The sequence below is a fragment of the Xenopus tropicalis genome, chromosome 8, assembly GCF_000004195.4.
Source record: "Xenopus tropicalis strain Nigerian chromosome 8, UCB_Xtro_10.0, whole genome shotgun sequence".
NCBI classification, from domain to species: domain Eukaryota; kingdom Metazoa; phylum Chordata; class Amphibia; order Anura; family Pipidae; genus Xenopus; species Xenopus tropicalis.
This window is the reverse complement of record NC_030684.2, coordinates 25,114,841-25,131,238: the sequence shown is the minus strand read 5'-3', so window position 1 is coordinate 25,131,238 and position 16,398 is coordinate 25,114,841. Positions and strand designations below refer to the sequence as shown.

The following is a 16,398-nucleotide window of genomic DNA, read 5'->3' as shown; positions in this document are numbered from 1 at the left end:
GGCTGCCTAATAGCCAATCTTAGCCCTTATTTGACTCCTCCATGAACTTTATAATGCTTGTGTTGCTCTCCCAGTCTTTTTACATTTGACTGTGGCTCACGAGTAAAGAAAGGTTGGGGACCCCTTGGCTTAAGGACAAAAATGAACTGCATACTCAAGGTGAGGCCTTACCAGAGACCTATAAAGAGGCAAAATTATGTTTTCATCCCTTGAGTCAATGCCCTTTTTTTATACAAGACAGCACTTTATTTGCTTTATTTTGCAATCACAGCACTAAGCTCATTCAATACCATCCAGTCATGGACCTTTGCTTACAAGGGGAATATACTGACCAGTATGCTTGCTGTTTTAAAGATCTATTTCCCTTCTGTGTTTAACCCTGTGAAAAGCCTTTCCCAGTTGATACATTGCAGAGATGCCCTTATACTGCCAAAGTCTGCACGTCTAAAATTAAGTGTTTTAGTTACTCCCCTATAGAGCTGTCTCTGCAGCATTATATCAAAGAAGACCATGTTATGATCATTGCTCCCTAAATGCTCACCCACACAAATGTTAGAGATGAATTCAGTAATATCAGATATCAAGTCCAAATAAAAATCATTCCTAGTTGGGTCTTGAACTGCCTGAAATAAAGTTGTTATTTAGCATATTTACAAACCTACCAGCTTTCTCTGATTTAGCCACCCCATTGCTCCAGTCAATGTCTGGATAATTAAAGTCCCCTACAATAAAAAAAAATTGACCTAGTTGTTTTAACCCTTTTACTGCCAGCCATTTTGGTCAAAGCGGAACTTGTATTGCCAGACAGTTTTTGAACATTTTGCACTGTTTCACTTTAGGGGCCTTTCCTCGGGGGGAATTTTAGTTTACCAAGGAAAACAATATATCGTTTTTTTCAGAACAATCTAAGCTTTCAAAATATGGTAGAATTTTTGTGTAATTCCAATTCTGTAACAAGATATAGGCTTCTAAATGTCTAAAAATGCAAAAAAAATCAAATTTTCCATAATATAATCACACATACTAGAAACAAAAATTATTTTATGCACGAATATACAACTGATTTGGAAAGTCCCATGTCTCCTGAACGTGCCAATACCAAATATATATAGTTTTATGGAGATTTCTCACTTGTATAGGTCAAAAACTCCCAGCAGTACACTACCAAATTCCCAAAGCACTGCTCCAAAAAAACTGCATACTTTGGATTTCAAGGCCAAAATTCCACTAACAGAAGGTTTATCCCAGAAAATTGTACATTTTTGGAAAGAACAGATTCTGGGGAATACAGAATAGGCACAACTGTCTGTCTACTCCAAACTATCAAGTCGCAATGCTTTCCTAAAGTTATTGGTTTTTATCAAAATTTGTGATTTTTTTTAAAAATCGCTTCAAAGCTTCTAGTCTATAGTATCTTATCTCCTACAGGTCATAAAGTAACCAAATAAAACACCCTAAATATGAATGCCTGGGGTCCACTGAACAGTTTGATGCCCAATATGTATAGGTTTACCTAAGTATGTGGCATGTAGGGGCCCCAATGTGAACATACCCCATATGAACTGTCATTTCTGTCATTTCAGCTTCTGCAAAATCAACACATTTACATCATTATATGTGGGATGAAGCTAGTAAAAAGTACACTCACCCCAGAAAGTCATATATTTTTGGAAAGTACACATTCCCCCGAATCTAAAATGGGTACCCATGTCTTTCTACTCCAAAGTACCAAGCCGCACAGCTTTTCTAAAGTTAGCAATTTTGATGACATTTCCAAAAATCCCCTCAAAGCTTCCACTTTGAAGCATCTTATCTCCCACATAGCATTAGGTACCAAGATAAAACACCCTGAATTTGAACGCCAGGGGTCCACTGAACAGTTTGATGCCCAATATGTATAGGTTTACCTAAGTATGTGGCATGTAGGGGCCCGAATGTGAACATACCCCCATATATACTGTCATTTCAGCTTCTGCAAAATCAACACATTTACATCATTATATGTGGGATAAAGCTAGTAAAAAGTATGCTCACCCCAGAAAGTCATATTTTTGGAAAGTACACATTCCCCCGAATCTAAAATGGGTACCTATGTCTTTCTACTCCAAAGTACCAAGCCGCACAGCTTTTCTAAAGTTAGCAATTTTGATGACATTTCCAAAAATCCCCTCAAAGCTTCCACTTTGAAGCATCTTATCTCCCACATAGCATTAGGTACCAAGATAAAACACCCTGAATTTGAACGCCAGGGGTCCACTAAACAGTTTGATGCCCAATATGTATAGGTTTACCTAAGTATGTGGCATGTAGGGGCCCCAATGTGAACATACCCCCATATGAACTGTCATTTCTGTCATTTCAGCTCCTGCAAAATCAACACATTTACATTATTATATGTGGGATAAAGCTACAAAAAAGTACGCTCACCCCAGAAAGTCATATATTTTTGGAAAGTACACATTCCCCCGAATCTAAAATGGGTACCCATGTCTTTCTACTCCAAAGTACCAAGCCGCACAGCTTTTCTAAAGTTAGCAATTTTGATGACATTTCCAAAAATCCCCTCAAAGCTTCCACTTTGAAGCATCTTATCTCCCACATAGCATTAGGTACCAAGATAAAACACCCTGAATTTGAACACCAGGGGTCCACTGAACAGTTTGATGCCCAATATGTATAGGTTTACCCAAGTATGTGGCATGTAGGGGCCCGAATGTGAACATACCCCCATATATACTGTCATTTCTGTCATTTCAGCTCCTGCAAAATCAACACATTTACATCATTATATGTGAGATAAAGCTACAAAAAAGTACGCTCACCCCAGAAAGCCATATATTTTTGGAAAGTACACATTCCCCCGAATCTAAAATGGGTACCCATGTCTTTCTACTCCAAAGTACCAAGCCGCACAGCTTTTCTAAAGTTAGCAATTTTGATGACATTTCCAAAAATCCCCTCAAAGCTTCCATTTTGAAGCATCTTATCTCCCACATAGCATTAGGTACCAAGATAAAACACCCTGAATTTGAACGCCAGGGGTCCACTGAACAGTTTGATGCCCAATATGTATAGGTTTACCTAAGTATGTGGCATGTAGGGGCCCCAATGTGAACATACCCCCATATATACTGTCATTTCTGTCATTTCAGCTCCTGCAAAATCAACACATTTACATCATTATATGTGAGATAAAGCTACAAAAAAGTACGCTCACCCCAGAAAGCCATATATTTTTGGAAAGTACACATTCCCCCGAATCTAAAATGGGTACCCATGTCTTTCTACTCCAAAGTACCAAGCCGCACAGCTTTTCTAAAGTTAGCAATTTTGATGACATTTCCAAAAATCCCCTCAAAGCTTCCACTTTGCAGCATCTTATCTCCCACATAGCATTAGGTACCAAGATAAAACACCCTGAATTTGAACGCCAGGGGTCCACTGAACAGTTTGATGCCCAATATGTATAGGTTTACCTAAGTATGTGGCATGTAGGGGCCCCAATGTGAACATACCCCCATATATACTGTCATTTCTGTCATTTCAGCTCATGCAAAATCAACACATTTACATCATTATATGTGGGATAAAGCTACAAAAAAGTATGCTCACCCCAGAAAGTCATATATTTTTGGAAAGTACACATTCCCCCGAATCTAAAATGGGTACCCATGTCTTTCTACTCCAAAGTACCAAGCCGCACAGCTTTTCTAAAGTTAGCAATTTTGATGACATTTCCAAAAATCCCCTCAAAGCTTCCACTTTGCAGCATCTTATCTCCCACATAGTGTTAGGTACCAAGATAAAACACCCTAAATTTGAACGCCAGGGGTCCACTGAACAGTTTGATGCCCAATATGTATAGGTTTACCTAAGTATGTGGCATGTAGGGGCCCCAATGGGAACATACCCCCATATGATCTATCATTTCAGCTCCTGCAAAATCAACACATTTACATCCTTTATGTGGGATAATGCTACAAAAAAAGTACATTCACCCCAGAAAGCCATATATTTTTGGAAAATACACATCCCCCCGAATCTATAATGGGTAAATATTTCTTATTGCTACAAAGTACCAAGCTGTAAAGCTTTCCTAAGTTTGCAGATTTATATGACATTTTCGAAAATCGCATAAAAATGTTGCAATTTGCCGCATTTATCTCTCACAATTTCTTGATAAAGATCAGATAAAGACAAATCACCCCAAAAAAGGAACACCGGAGGTCTACTGAACAGTTTGATGCACAATATGCACCAAAGTACACCAAAGTACCAATCTGCAGAGCTTTCCTAAAGTTATTGGTTTTTATGACATTTCAGAAAATCGCCTAAAAATGTTGCAATTTGTCGCATTTATCTCACACAATTTCTTGCGTACAAAGGCAAGTCACCCCAAATAGGAACACCAGAGGCCTACTGAACAGTTTGATGCCCAATATGCATAGATATACCAAAGTCTGCGGTATGTACTGAACCCTAAATGAAAATAGCGCATAAGGATTTCTCGCCTGCCAGCTCAGCTTTTGCACACAGAGCCCCCTGTCAGTGTATTATGTGCCAAAACTTCCCCTAACTATACAGATCCCCCACAAAACCATATATTTTTGGAAATTACACATTCTGACAAATCCAACAAGGGTAAAGAGTCCTTTCTACACCAAAGTACCAATCTGCAGAGCTTTCCTAAAGTTATTGGTTTTTATGACATTTCAGAAAATTGCCTAAAAATGTTGCAATTTGTCACATTTATCTCACACAATTTCTTGCGTACAAAGGCAAATCACCCCCAATAGGAACACCAGAGGCCTACTGAACAGTTTGATGCCCAATATGCATAGATATACCAAAGTCTGCGGTATGTACTGAACCCTAAATGAAAATAGCGCATAAGGATTTCTCGCCTGCCAGCTCAGCTTTTGCACACAGAGCCCCCTGTCAGTGTATTATGTGCCAAAACTTCCCCTAACTATACAGATCCCCCACAAAACCATATATTTTTGGAAAGTACACATTCTGACAAATCCAACAAGGGTAAAGAGTCCTTTCTACACCAAAGTACCAATCTGCAGAGCTTTCCTAAAGTTATTGGTTTTTATGACATTTCAGAAAATTGCCTAAAAATGTTGCAATTTGTCGTATTTATCTCACACAATTTCTTGCGTACAAAGGCAAGTCACCCCAAATAGGAACACCAGAGGCCTACTGAACAGTTTGATGCCCAATATGCATAGATATACCAAAGTCTGCAGTATGTACTGAACCCTAAATGAAAATAGCGCATAAGGATTTCTCGCCTGCCAGCTCAGCTTTTGCACACAGAGCCCCCTGTCAGTGTATTATGTGCCAAAACTTCCCCTAACTATACAGAGACCCCCACAAAACCATATATTTTTGGAAAGTACACATTCTGACAAATCCAACAAGGGTAAAGAGTCCTTTCTACACCAAAGTACCAAGCCGCAAAGCTTTCCTAAAGTTATCGGTTTTTATGAGATTTCAGAAAATCGCCTAAAAATGTTGCAATTTGCCGCATTTATCTCACACAATTTCTTGCGTACAAAGGCAAGTCACCCCAAATAGGAACACCAGAGGCCTACTGAACAGTTTGATGCCCAATATGCATAGATATACCAAAGTCTGCGGTATGTACTGAACCCTAAATGAAAATAGCGCATAAGGATTTCTCGCCTGCCAGCTCAGCTTTTGCACACAGAGCCCCGTCAGTGTATTATGTGCAGTAACCCCCCCCTAACTATACAGTGACCCCCAGAAAACCATATATTTTTGGAAAGTACACATTCTGATGAATTCAAAATAGGTAAAGTTATTTTTGTACACCAAAGTTACACCTGGCAAAGCTACGCTAAAAACAGATCAGGAACACTTATATAGGGATAAAATGTGATAAAACCACAAAAATTGTGCAAATCAGTGAAACAACAAAATAAGTTACATGACAGTGTAATTAGTGGCCAGAATATCTGATCCAATAGTTACGCTGTCAAAATAAACAGTTTTTAGGTAAAAGAAAATAAAAACAAAGTGGTAATATGAAAAAAAAAAAAAAAAAAAGCAAAACAAAAAAAAACCAAAGTGTTTGTGTATACATGTGTGTACATGTGTAAAAGTTGTGTGATAGTGTGTAAGTGTGTATATGAGTGTAAATAAGTGTATAAAAGTGTGAAAAATGAAAAAAAAAAATAAAATAAAATAAAAAAATGCTAAAATGTGTGCTGTAAGTGTGTGTAAATGTATGTAAGTGTGTATAAATGTATGTAAATGTGTGTATAAGTGTGTAAAAGTGTGTAAATGCAATAAAAAAAAAAAGTCCTTACCTGTTCCTGAAGACCGATCGCCTCCTTCGTCATTTGGGCCGGCGCTGGGGGAGAGGGAGGAAGCAGGAAGCAGCAGATGCGATGCGATCGCATCTGCTGCTTCCTGGAGGGTCCTGCGAGCGATCGGTTCGCAGGACCCTGATGACAGCCCCCCTGGCACATTGCCCAGGGGGGCTGTCATTGTTAGAAGCCCTTTGCAGCGGCGGCACATGCCGCCGCTGCAGAGGGCAGCGCTTAAACGCCAACGACGTATGAGACACGTCGTTGGCGTTTAAGCCCTTTTACTGCCAGCACGTATGCCATACGTGCTTGGCAGTAAAAGAGTTAAATAAAAAGGCAAGTAATTTGCTATTTTATACCCTGTACTCAAAGATATTGGCCTTCTGAGGACGTGCTTTTTTGTAAATTCTAGTTGTGCTAGATTGAGTGCATCTTGGAAAAGCGTCCATATTTGGTGTGTGTGGGTAGAAGGATGGGCCAGGTAGTTAGCTTCAGATTCCTTTGGGTGAGGGAGGAGATTTCAGCTCCCAATGCAGTTGTGAGCACTTTTATGTTGCTTATATATTCCTCCCCCCACCCGGGTAAATGCCTTCAGGGTGTCCCATACCACATCTAGGGCTGCTGGTATTTGTGGCTTGGTATGACTCAAGGCTAGTCAGCATTGAGTCTGCCAATTGTGGATGCTTAATCCAGCATGAGCTTTAGGGTGAAGACACATGGATCTACTAGATCAGCTACTTATCACAGCTACAAATATGGACAATGCTGATCACTAATAACTGTCTCTACATGTGTTTTAGCAGAGGCAATTCTCAGTATTGTCTATGGCAGGGTATTTTCTGGCATTTAGTAGCTGTGACAAATAGCTGCTACTAAGTAGCTCTGTGTCTTCCCCGAGGGTGATCATTACTGAGGAATGGTCAGAAATGCCCTTGGTAAGAATTTCAACTTTGGAGGTGTTGGTATTAGTTTCTGGGGTCCCTAGGGCATTGTCAATTCTAGATAGACTACCATGTCTTACTGAGTAACATGTATTGTTGCATACCAGGATTACAGATACGCCAAAGGTCTACCAGAACATATGTAGAGACCCACCTGGAGAAGGCATAGCTATACGAGGTAGTGGGTACACATATCTAGCTTTGGCATTGAAATCTACCAAGAGTAAGAGAGGGACTAGTGGTAGTGATATAATTTTGTTCTTTAGTTCATAGAGAAAAGTGTCCTCAAAGAGGCATATATAATCCCACAATTGTAAATATATTTGAGGGTGCCATGTATCAATACATATCCTGCTGCAATTATCAGTTATGACCCTCTCGATGTTAAATAAGCAGAATTTAGAGATTAGGACACATAACCTCTCAAAGTTTAGAATATAAGGAACAACTACTATGTTAAAGTGGCTTGATTTATGAACTTACTTTAAGGACATGATACCAGACCGACGTGCCCCCAAAATCAATGTGGAAATCAGTGTAACTGTCCTTTACACCCATGAGGCAGTATTTCTGGACATTAGGCCTCTCAAAAACACTCTGCTCTGGCCACAGGTTTTCAACCCAGGATAACTTTCGTACAATCTTTGGAGTTTCCACTAGATTAGTGAGTCTGTAAGGAAATGAAAAGGACTGTAGTATGAAAGATTAGGCAAGACCGTGTGGTAAACAGACATTTCCTATAAAACAAATAAAGATCTCTTCAAGCTATAAATAAGGAATTAAGAAAAGATATTAAGTGACTGTTAAGTATTGGATAAGCCACAAAAAGCATTTGCACAGTCTGCATTTAAAAATGTACATTTCAGATTTTTGCCAGGTAAATGCTCTTAAATTTTTTTAAAAAAAATCTCACCCCCATAAAGACAAACTCTTTATGATGCACCAGGACTTGCAATTTAAGCTGATAGCATAATGAGGAAGGATTGCATGTGACATGTCTCAGTCACTTAATTCAATCACAGAGTGCCAAAGGAGCAGACATTTTCCTGACTTGGTCAGACATGGGTTGGCTCTTGGGCCAATGACTGGATCATATAATTGGGGATCTATGTAGAAAAAGGACATCAATGGGCCTAAGCAGTCCTTGTCAGACAGGATTTGTAAATTTGCCAATAGATAGCTGGCCCATCCTCAGATATCAGTCAAGCAGGCTGGGGGGGGGGGGGGGGGGGGGGGGAATAGAAACAAATATGTGGCAAAAGACACAAACATGGGATTGGGCAAAAAAGTTACACAAAAATTCTCCAATACAAACCTAGTCTCGGAAAACTCCAGGCTTATCACGTTAAGCACTTTTTCCCTTTTGGGGCTGTTATAATATTTCACAAAATCTTTCAGTTTCATTTTTAGATCAGCTTGTCTCGTCACATCAATCACATCAATTTCTTTCTCTGGACCTGAATGGAACCAGATGTAAAGATGATCAAAAACGCAGAGAGCAAAAGAGAATTTCAAAAAGATAACGGAAGACAAAGAAGACAGCATTGGAGATGAATGAACTAAACACAGACCGTGGTACAGGTACAGAAATGCAATTCTAATAAACAACCCTAACTTACCCACATAGTACTCCACATCACTGACAGTAAAGGTAGGGGCAGGAAGCGTCATTCCTAACCCATCTTTCTTCAGTACTAGGATAGGGACACTGAAACTGTTCTCCTCCAAGTATTCCACCGTCAGCTGGGCACCCTGGGGCTTTAGAATGATTTCCTCTGCACTGAATATAAAAAGCACAATGGGAAATACTGTAATAAGGGTATATGCTATCCTTTGCCAACCATGCTACATACTTTAGATAAAAAGAGTAGTGGATATCAACCACTGAAAGGTATTTACCAAATGCCATAAAGGGATTCTGTCCTGAGTTTTAAGATATACTTTTTATTTTTAAATTACACGGTTTACATAGCAGAATAATTCCCTTTATCATTTACAATTTTATTCTTGAACCAACAAATTCTGAGCTTTCAGAAAGAGCCAGCACTACACATTAGAACTGCTTTCACATAACCCATTGTTTTTCCTACTCCCATGTAACTGAAGTTGCAAGGCAGATTTGGATTTCTTACTGTTGACTACTATTCTAATAACTACTGGGAGCTGCTATCTTGCTCCCTTGCCATTGTTCTGCTGATTGGCTACTGGCAGGGGGGTGATATCACTCCAATTTACAGCTCAGCAGTAAAGTGTGACTTTAGTTTATCAGAGCACAGGTCACATGGCTGTAGCACCCTGGGACATGAGTAATATGGCTAGTGCCATGTGAATTTTCAAAATTAAATATTAAAAAAATCTCTTTGCATGTTTGAAAAATGGGTTTCAATGCAGGATTCTGCTGGAGAAGCTCTAACTGATGTGTTTTGGGGGGGGAAATGTCTTCCCATGCCAGTATTCCTTGAAGTTCAATAACTCCAGTAAACCAGAAATGAACAAAAAAAGTCAAAGTTTTTATCAATGGACACTTATAAATCCAATGAAATACCTTTCATTATGGATTTTCTTGCATATGTTAGTGTAGGCCAAGACCAAGGTTTCTAGTTAGCACCAGCAATTACCTTGGAAAATTTCTACTCTTTAGCTCCTTAATAAAGCTTGCACTTCCTGTCTGTACTGGCTTCCCTAAGTCTTTACTCAAGTGTGGATCCTGCTTCAAATTCCCACGTCGACGTTTCACTGTAGGAACACAAAAAATAAGATAACACCCTCCTTTATTTACATACGTATAAACTATTATTTTGCATGCTGTGTTTTGGGGTCATGCAACCGATACTTACTAACAGATGGCCCATGAGTTATCTGACAGTTTGGACAATGATATAGGTCAATTTCAGATGCTTTTTCCTCCTCCACTCCAACACAGCTGTTCACAAAGAAAGAATAGCAGAATTATACATGTGAAAAACAGAAGAAAGTTTCTTTAATCAATATAAACTGCACACACTAGATCTCAAACTATAATAAAAGCAATGGTAACCGTAAGAGAAAAGGCACATGAATTGATAACAAGTGTTTTGCCGCCTGTAAGATTTCCATCTTAGCAAATGGTAAAATGCTTACAATTGCTGTTTCATGCAGACTTAAGATAATTGTGCTGACAATGCCAGTGAAATTGTAGGTCAGGTGATTATCTCTCTTAAACATGGCAGTTGGGGTTAGGGTGATAACCATGAAAGTCTTGTGTTGGTAAATTGCAAAGGATTGGTTGTCTGACCGCCGAGCTTAAAACTGTGCAGGTGTAAAAAATGTTTGCTATCATATCATGACAAGACGACCACTTATCAGCAGTGCATGTGTTAACCTGGTACATCAATTCAAACAGGCTGCTTTTATTTTTTATGATATCTAAATTAAACAATCATCAATATTTATTGAAGCAATTTGATTTTAGATTATAAACCGTTACAAACCTCTAAAACCCATTTGCTGCGGTTCTTCAACCTGTGGGTCATGACCCCTTTGCACCCAAATTTAGTTTCTCACTGAATTTTACACTTTTGAGTCTAAAATGTAGTGATATTATTAATACTATATAGCCATAAAAGTGCCAAGTACCACTAAAATTCCATTAAAATTTGTATGCAGACAATACATAATGAATACTGACACATCATGACAAAGCACATAAAAAGGGGAAATGTCATATCCGCCCCAGGTGCTAGTCATGTTTTATTTATTTATTTTTTTCCTGCATCATAACCACAGAACTGTACATCACAGGCTGTTGATTTTGCAGGTGGTTATATCAGACATGCACCACTAACTCCATCTTATGCTTTTTTCACAATAACAACAGAAAAAACAGTTCCTACAATTAAATACTAAAGGCATACCTTCCATGGAACCAGTCTTGGCAGACATCACATTCAATCATAAATCGAGTCACATCATATGGTAGGCGGCACAAACAGTACACCGGCACAGAGGCCATCCTGTGCAGCTTCAGTGAGGTTGCTTCACACAAGTAGGATTGCCAACTAGAAGAAATCCCAGATGATCACACACCAGCTACAGAGAACACCATTGCATGTCCAAATTATCCAAAAAACACAGGTACGATATTAAAGCGATGGTGGAGCTCTTTCCTCAATATGCCACCATCACACAAAATAGTGTAACCAGTCAGTCTTATTTCAGGCACCGTCGGCTCTCTGTAGACATAAAAACAAAAAGCAACAGATTAGTAACAAACAATAATAATCTATTGGTAGCCTGTAAGTCAGAATACAGTCTGCAAAAAAAGAAATAAAAACATAGGGCAAACATACATTATTAATTATCAAGGACCAACAGTAACACCAAAAAATAAAAGAGCTTTAAAGTAATAAAAATATAATGCATTGTTGTCCTGCACTGGTAAAACTGGTGTGTTTGCTACAGTAACACTACTATAATTTATATAATAAGCTGCTGTGTAGCCACGGGGGCAGCCATTCAAGCTGGAAAAAAAGGAGAAAAGGCACAGGTTACATAGCAGATAACAGACAAGTTCTGTAGAATACAATAGTGTTTTATTCCTCGTTTCGTATGATATTCGGTGCGTGTATGGCGACTCGGCGAGGTGACCGATATCATAAAAGGCTGCGGATATCGGTCAACTCGCCAATCGGCCAGGTTAAAAGATTTTGATTGGGCACCATTGAAGGTGCCTGAGCAAAATCTACCTTTAGGGCTGAATCAGCAGAAATAGGTAGAAATCCTATTGTTTCTACCTCCATATCTGATGATTCCGCCCTGAACGTCTGTGGAGGGTGGGAACGATCTTTCGCGCGACCATCAAAAATTGTCACGTGTGTGGCCGCCTTAAGCTTAACGAATCCATACTGATGGCAAAACAATCCTATTGGGTTTATTTCAGGGATTCTTTTGCAGGTTTAAGGTATGGTGATCAAAATTACAGGAAAAAAAAACCTTATCGGAAAAACGCAAGATCCTAAGCATTCCGAAAAATAAATCCTATACCTGTAAATATCTTCAAGCAACATTTTCTGTTTGCACCCCAAAATGTGTGCTTGGCAGTGGTTTTCAGACTTTTTTAATCCTTTCTTTTAGAGGCCAACATTTGGTCAAAATATCCTTAACTCATAAGAGTTAGGGCTCTGGCACACGGGGGAGATTAGTCGCCCGCGATTTAACTCCCTGTTCGCGGGCGACTAATCTCCCCGAGTTGCCTACCCCTGCCATCCCACCGGCGAACATGTAAGTCGCCGGCGGGATGGCAGACGCGGCGGTGCGATTTCGCGCAAATCGCCCCGCCTCGTCTGCCATCCCGCCGGCGACTTACATGTTCGCCGGTGGGATGGCAGGGGTAGGCAACTCGGGGAGATTAGTCGCCCGCGAACAGGGAGTTAAATCGCGGGCGACTAATCTCCCCCGTGTGCCAGAGCCCTTACAGTTACATTAAATACGTGTATGGGACCTATTATGCAGAATGCTTGGGACCTGGGGCTTTTCGGATAAGGGATTTTTCCGTAATTTAGATTTATATACCTTAAGTCTACCAAAATATCGCTTAAACATTAAATTAACCCAAAAGAATTGTTTTGCCTCCAATAAGGATTATTTATATCTTAGTTGGGATCAAATACAAGCTACTGTTTTATTATTACAGAGAAAATGGAAGTTGCAGGAAATTGTTTTTAAAAAACATCCAATAATGGAGCCTATGGGAGATGGCCTTTCCATAATCCTGGCAAAAAAAGCAGATGGCACACAGAGCTGTAAACTAGGGAAAAACCCCTTCAAAGTTTTATTGCGGAGGTGCAACGTTTCGGGGCAGAATAACCCCTTTATCAAGCTTGATAAAGGGGTTATTCTGCCCCGAAACGTTGCACCTCCGCAATAAAACTTTGAAGGGGTTTTTCCCTAGTTTACAGCTGTGTGCCATCTGCTTTTTTTGCCAAGTTGGTTTTGGGAGGGTGCCGATCTCTCCAGCAGTGTGCACCGGGCGTTCATTATTTTTGGAGAGCCAGGGTGTGCGGAAAAGGTCTCTGTTGTGCTTTCCATAATCCTGACCTTTCTGGATAACGGATCCCATACCTGTAGACTCGAAAGGATCATTTATACTTGCAGCTACATTGCTCATTTGTACAAGCAACCTGTGCCAATTTGTTTGTTACATAAAAAACAAGTTAATCATGGTTGAGCGCAAAGCAGATTCTCTTTGATGGCTACACTCACAAGTGCCTAATGTTGCACTTCTTGGTTTACACACAGTTAAAGAGTAAGTAAATGCCCATATACCACCCCTTACCCTAACATTTTCAAGTCATTCCCAGTACTGTCCAATTTACTAACTGGCACAAATCTCTGATCCCCTGTTTTCTGCAGTAAATTTTTCCCCCAACTGCAACAGCCTCAATGCCTATGAAATTATGGGTGATAATAAAAAAATATAGCTCAAATTTCTTTGCACTCCTTTTGTGCCCCTTACATTTATTACAGGACTACATTGCTTTAATATATAACCCTGAGAACAGTTTCCCCACCGGCAATTAAAACGAAACCTAGTGGCCATAAACAAAGCAAAAAAAATAAACACCTGTTCCTTTTAGTGATTTTTTTTTTTTGCCTACTGTCTACTACATGCAGCAGCTCATAATAAGCACCTTTATGTATTCTGTTGCCTTAGTGAATGATCCAATCTGGTGTGTCAAAGAATAGCAGCTCCCTGAAGTACCACTGTAAATACAATACATAAGAGAATAGCTCCCAGAGAATTATAGGGACAATTTCTTTACCTAAAGTGGGAGGGTGGGCTATAGGCCCAATGTCAATCAGATCAATTGTTTTTCAGACATTTGTTCTTAGTTGGTCTGACTAAATGTTGTACAACAAATGACCATAATGTAAAACAGGGATCCCCAACCTTTTTGACCTGTGAGCTACATTCAAATGTAAAGAGAGGGGAGTATCAACAAAAATGAATAATGTCCCTGGGGGGCAAATAAGGGCTGATATTGGCTTTTTGGTAGCCTCTATGTGGACTGGCTGCCTACAGAAGGTTCTGTTTAACAATACACCTTTTTATGCACCAAAACTTGCCTCCAAGCCAGCAATCTAAACATAAGCACCTGCTTTGAGGCCACTGGGAGCAAAATAAAAGGGGTTGGAGAGCAACATGTTGCTCCCAAGTCACTGGCTGGGGATAACTCGTGTAAAAGGTTCCATATTGTAATGTAACCTTATAATAAGCTATGGCCACCCTGCTATAACAAACAAGCATTCACTCTAAATTTCAACCTAATAGATCTAAACCCAGTTCCACGCCTGAGAACTCCCATGTCTAATTTAGACACTTAGAAGTTACCCACAATGCCACAGAATTACTTTAAATTCCATGTTTTTGGCTATTAAGCAGAACCATCTAATGTAACTGTATTTGTAGCTTTGCCACAATTTGGCCTCACTTGCTCATACAGACTATCAATTCCCTGAGGCGAGTGCAGGCACAATACACACTATTAGTACGTGGTAGCCCAGTGCAAGAAATGCCGATCATAGAACACTTTAGGCGTGCAGAAAAGCCACAGAGAACCATCTTGCCCAGCTCGCTTACATTACAAGCATTACGGGTTCAGAACACTTGCCGGGATGCGCCATTTACCTGAGGCCGAGGCCGTAAGGCCTAACTCAGAAGAATCAAGGCCGAAGGGAGAAAGAAGTTGTACTTCAGCTGTCAGAGCCGCGAAATTATCCGAACTGTCAGAATATAATCCTAATTGAGGCTGAAGCGGACTTGGCCCGCGAACACTGCGGTTTCGATAACTGAAGAGGAATAGGCCTTTGCGACGCCATTACCTCGTAGACTCCGCCCATCCTCAGCATCACTCTTGAGCGACGTTTTCTAACCAATAAAGTTTGTTAAAAAGCGCGAAGATCTGAGCTCCATCTTAGTTGTGGCGACCCGTATTACTAATAAAGCACCAGAACCATTGTTGTTGTGGATATTGTGACTACGTTAGGAATTTTGTCCTGTCTCAATAAAGCTGCTTGAAAGCGCGAAAAGAGCACCATCTTGTCTCCAGCAGCCTGCCTTACAAATAAGCATTACCTTGGGTTGTGGCTATTTTGATAACTTGGTAGCTTGCGTAATTATATTAGTCAGTTTTGATCTTTTTGGGGGCAAATAGCTGATTTTACGCAATAATTACTGTAGTTATTAAGTGTCAGGCAATTCCTGTGACTGTCAATTAGGACTGTAGTCAAACCTGAGTTACCCTTGTTTTCTGAATAAACAGCTCTTCCTATTGTCTAGCCTTTTCTACACTGTCCATATTAATATCATTGACACTATGGGGCAGATTTATCAAAACGCGAGTTAGAATCCCGAATGGGAAAAATTTGGATTGGAAACGATAATTTCTGATGATTGCCAATATCACGAATATGCTTACGAAAAAATCGTATTGGTCACGATAATATCGTATTGGCGATCTGAAAGTCACGAAATTTTCATATCCGAACAATCGTAAAATGCAGGAAAAACTTTCCGACGTTGATCCTTCTGTGCATGATTTTGGAAGCCTCCCATAGGACTCAATGGCACTCTGCAGCTCCAACCTGGCCCAAGGAAAGTCTCCCATAGGGCTCAATGGCACTCTGCAGCTCCAACCTGGCCCAAGGAAAGTCTCCCATAGGGCTCAATGGCACTCTGCAGCTCCAACCCGGCCCAAGGAAAGTCTCCCATAGGGCTCAATGGCACTCTGCAGCTCCAACCTGGCCCAAGGAAAGTCTCCCATAGGGCTCAATGGCACTCTGCAGCTCCAACCTGGCCCAAGGAAAGTCTCCCATAGGGCTCAATGGCACTCTGCAGCTCCAACCCGGCCCAAGGAAAGTCTCCCATAGGGCTCAATGGCACTCTGCAGCTCCAACCCGGCCCAAGGAAAGTCTCCCATAGGGCTCAATGGCACTCTGCAGCTCCAACCCGGCCCAAGGAAAGTCTCCCATAGGGCTCAATGGCACTCTGCATCTCCAACCCGGCCCAAGGAAAGTCTCCCATAGGGCTCAATGGCACTCTGCAGCTCCAACCTGGCCCAAGGAAAGCCTCCCATAGGGCT

General features: G+C 40.5%; 1 protein-coding gene across 1 annotated transcript in view; it reads right to left on the bottom strand.

The window, feature by feature from the left end:
• Positions 1-15,200, bottom strand: part of phf8 (PHD finger protein 8) — a 33,073-nt gene extending 17,873 nt beyond the window's left edge. The window contains exons 1-7 of the mRNA XM_018096691.2: positions 14,946-15,200; positions 11,173-11,490; positions 10,117-10,202; positions 9,898-10,015; positions 8,899-9,059; positions 8,595-8,736; positions 7,763-7,949 (exon numbers count right to left, since the gene is read on the bottom strand). Coding sequence (XP_017952180.1) covers positions 7,763-7,949; positions 8,595-8,736; positions 8,899-9,059; positions 9,898-10,015; positions 10,117-10,202; positions 11,173-11,270 — 792 coding nt within the window. The 5' untranslated portion in view covers positions 11,271-11,490; positions 14,946-15,200. The remainder of the gene's footprint in view (positions 1-7,762; positions 7,950-8,594; positions 8,737-8,898; positions 9,060-9,897; positions 10,016-10,116; positions 10,203-11,172; positions 11,491-14,945) is intronic.
• Between the last annotated feature and the right edge of the window lie 1,198 nt (positions 15,201-16,398).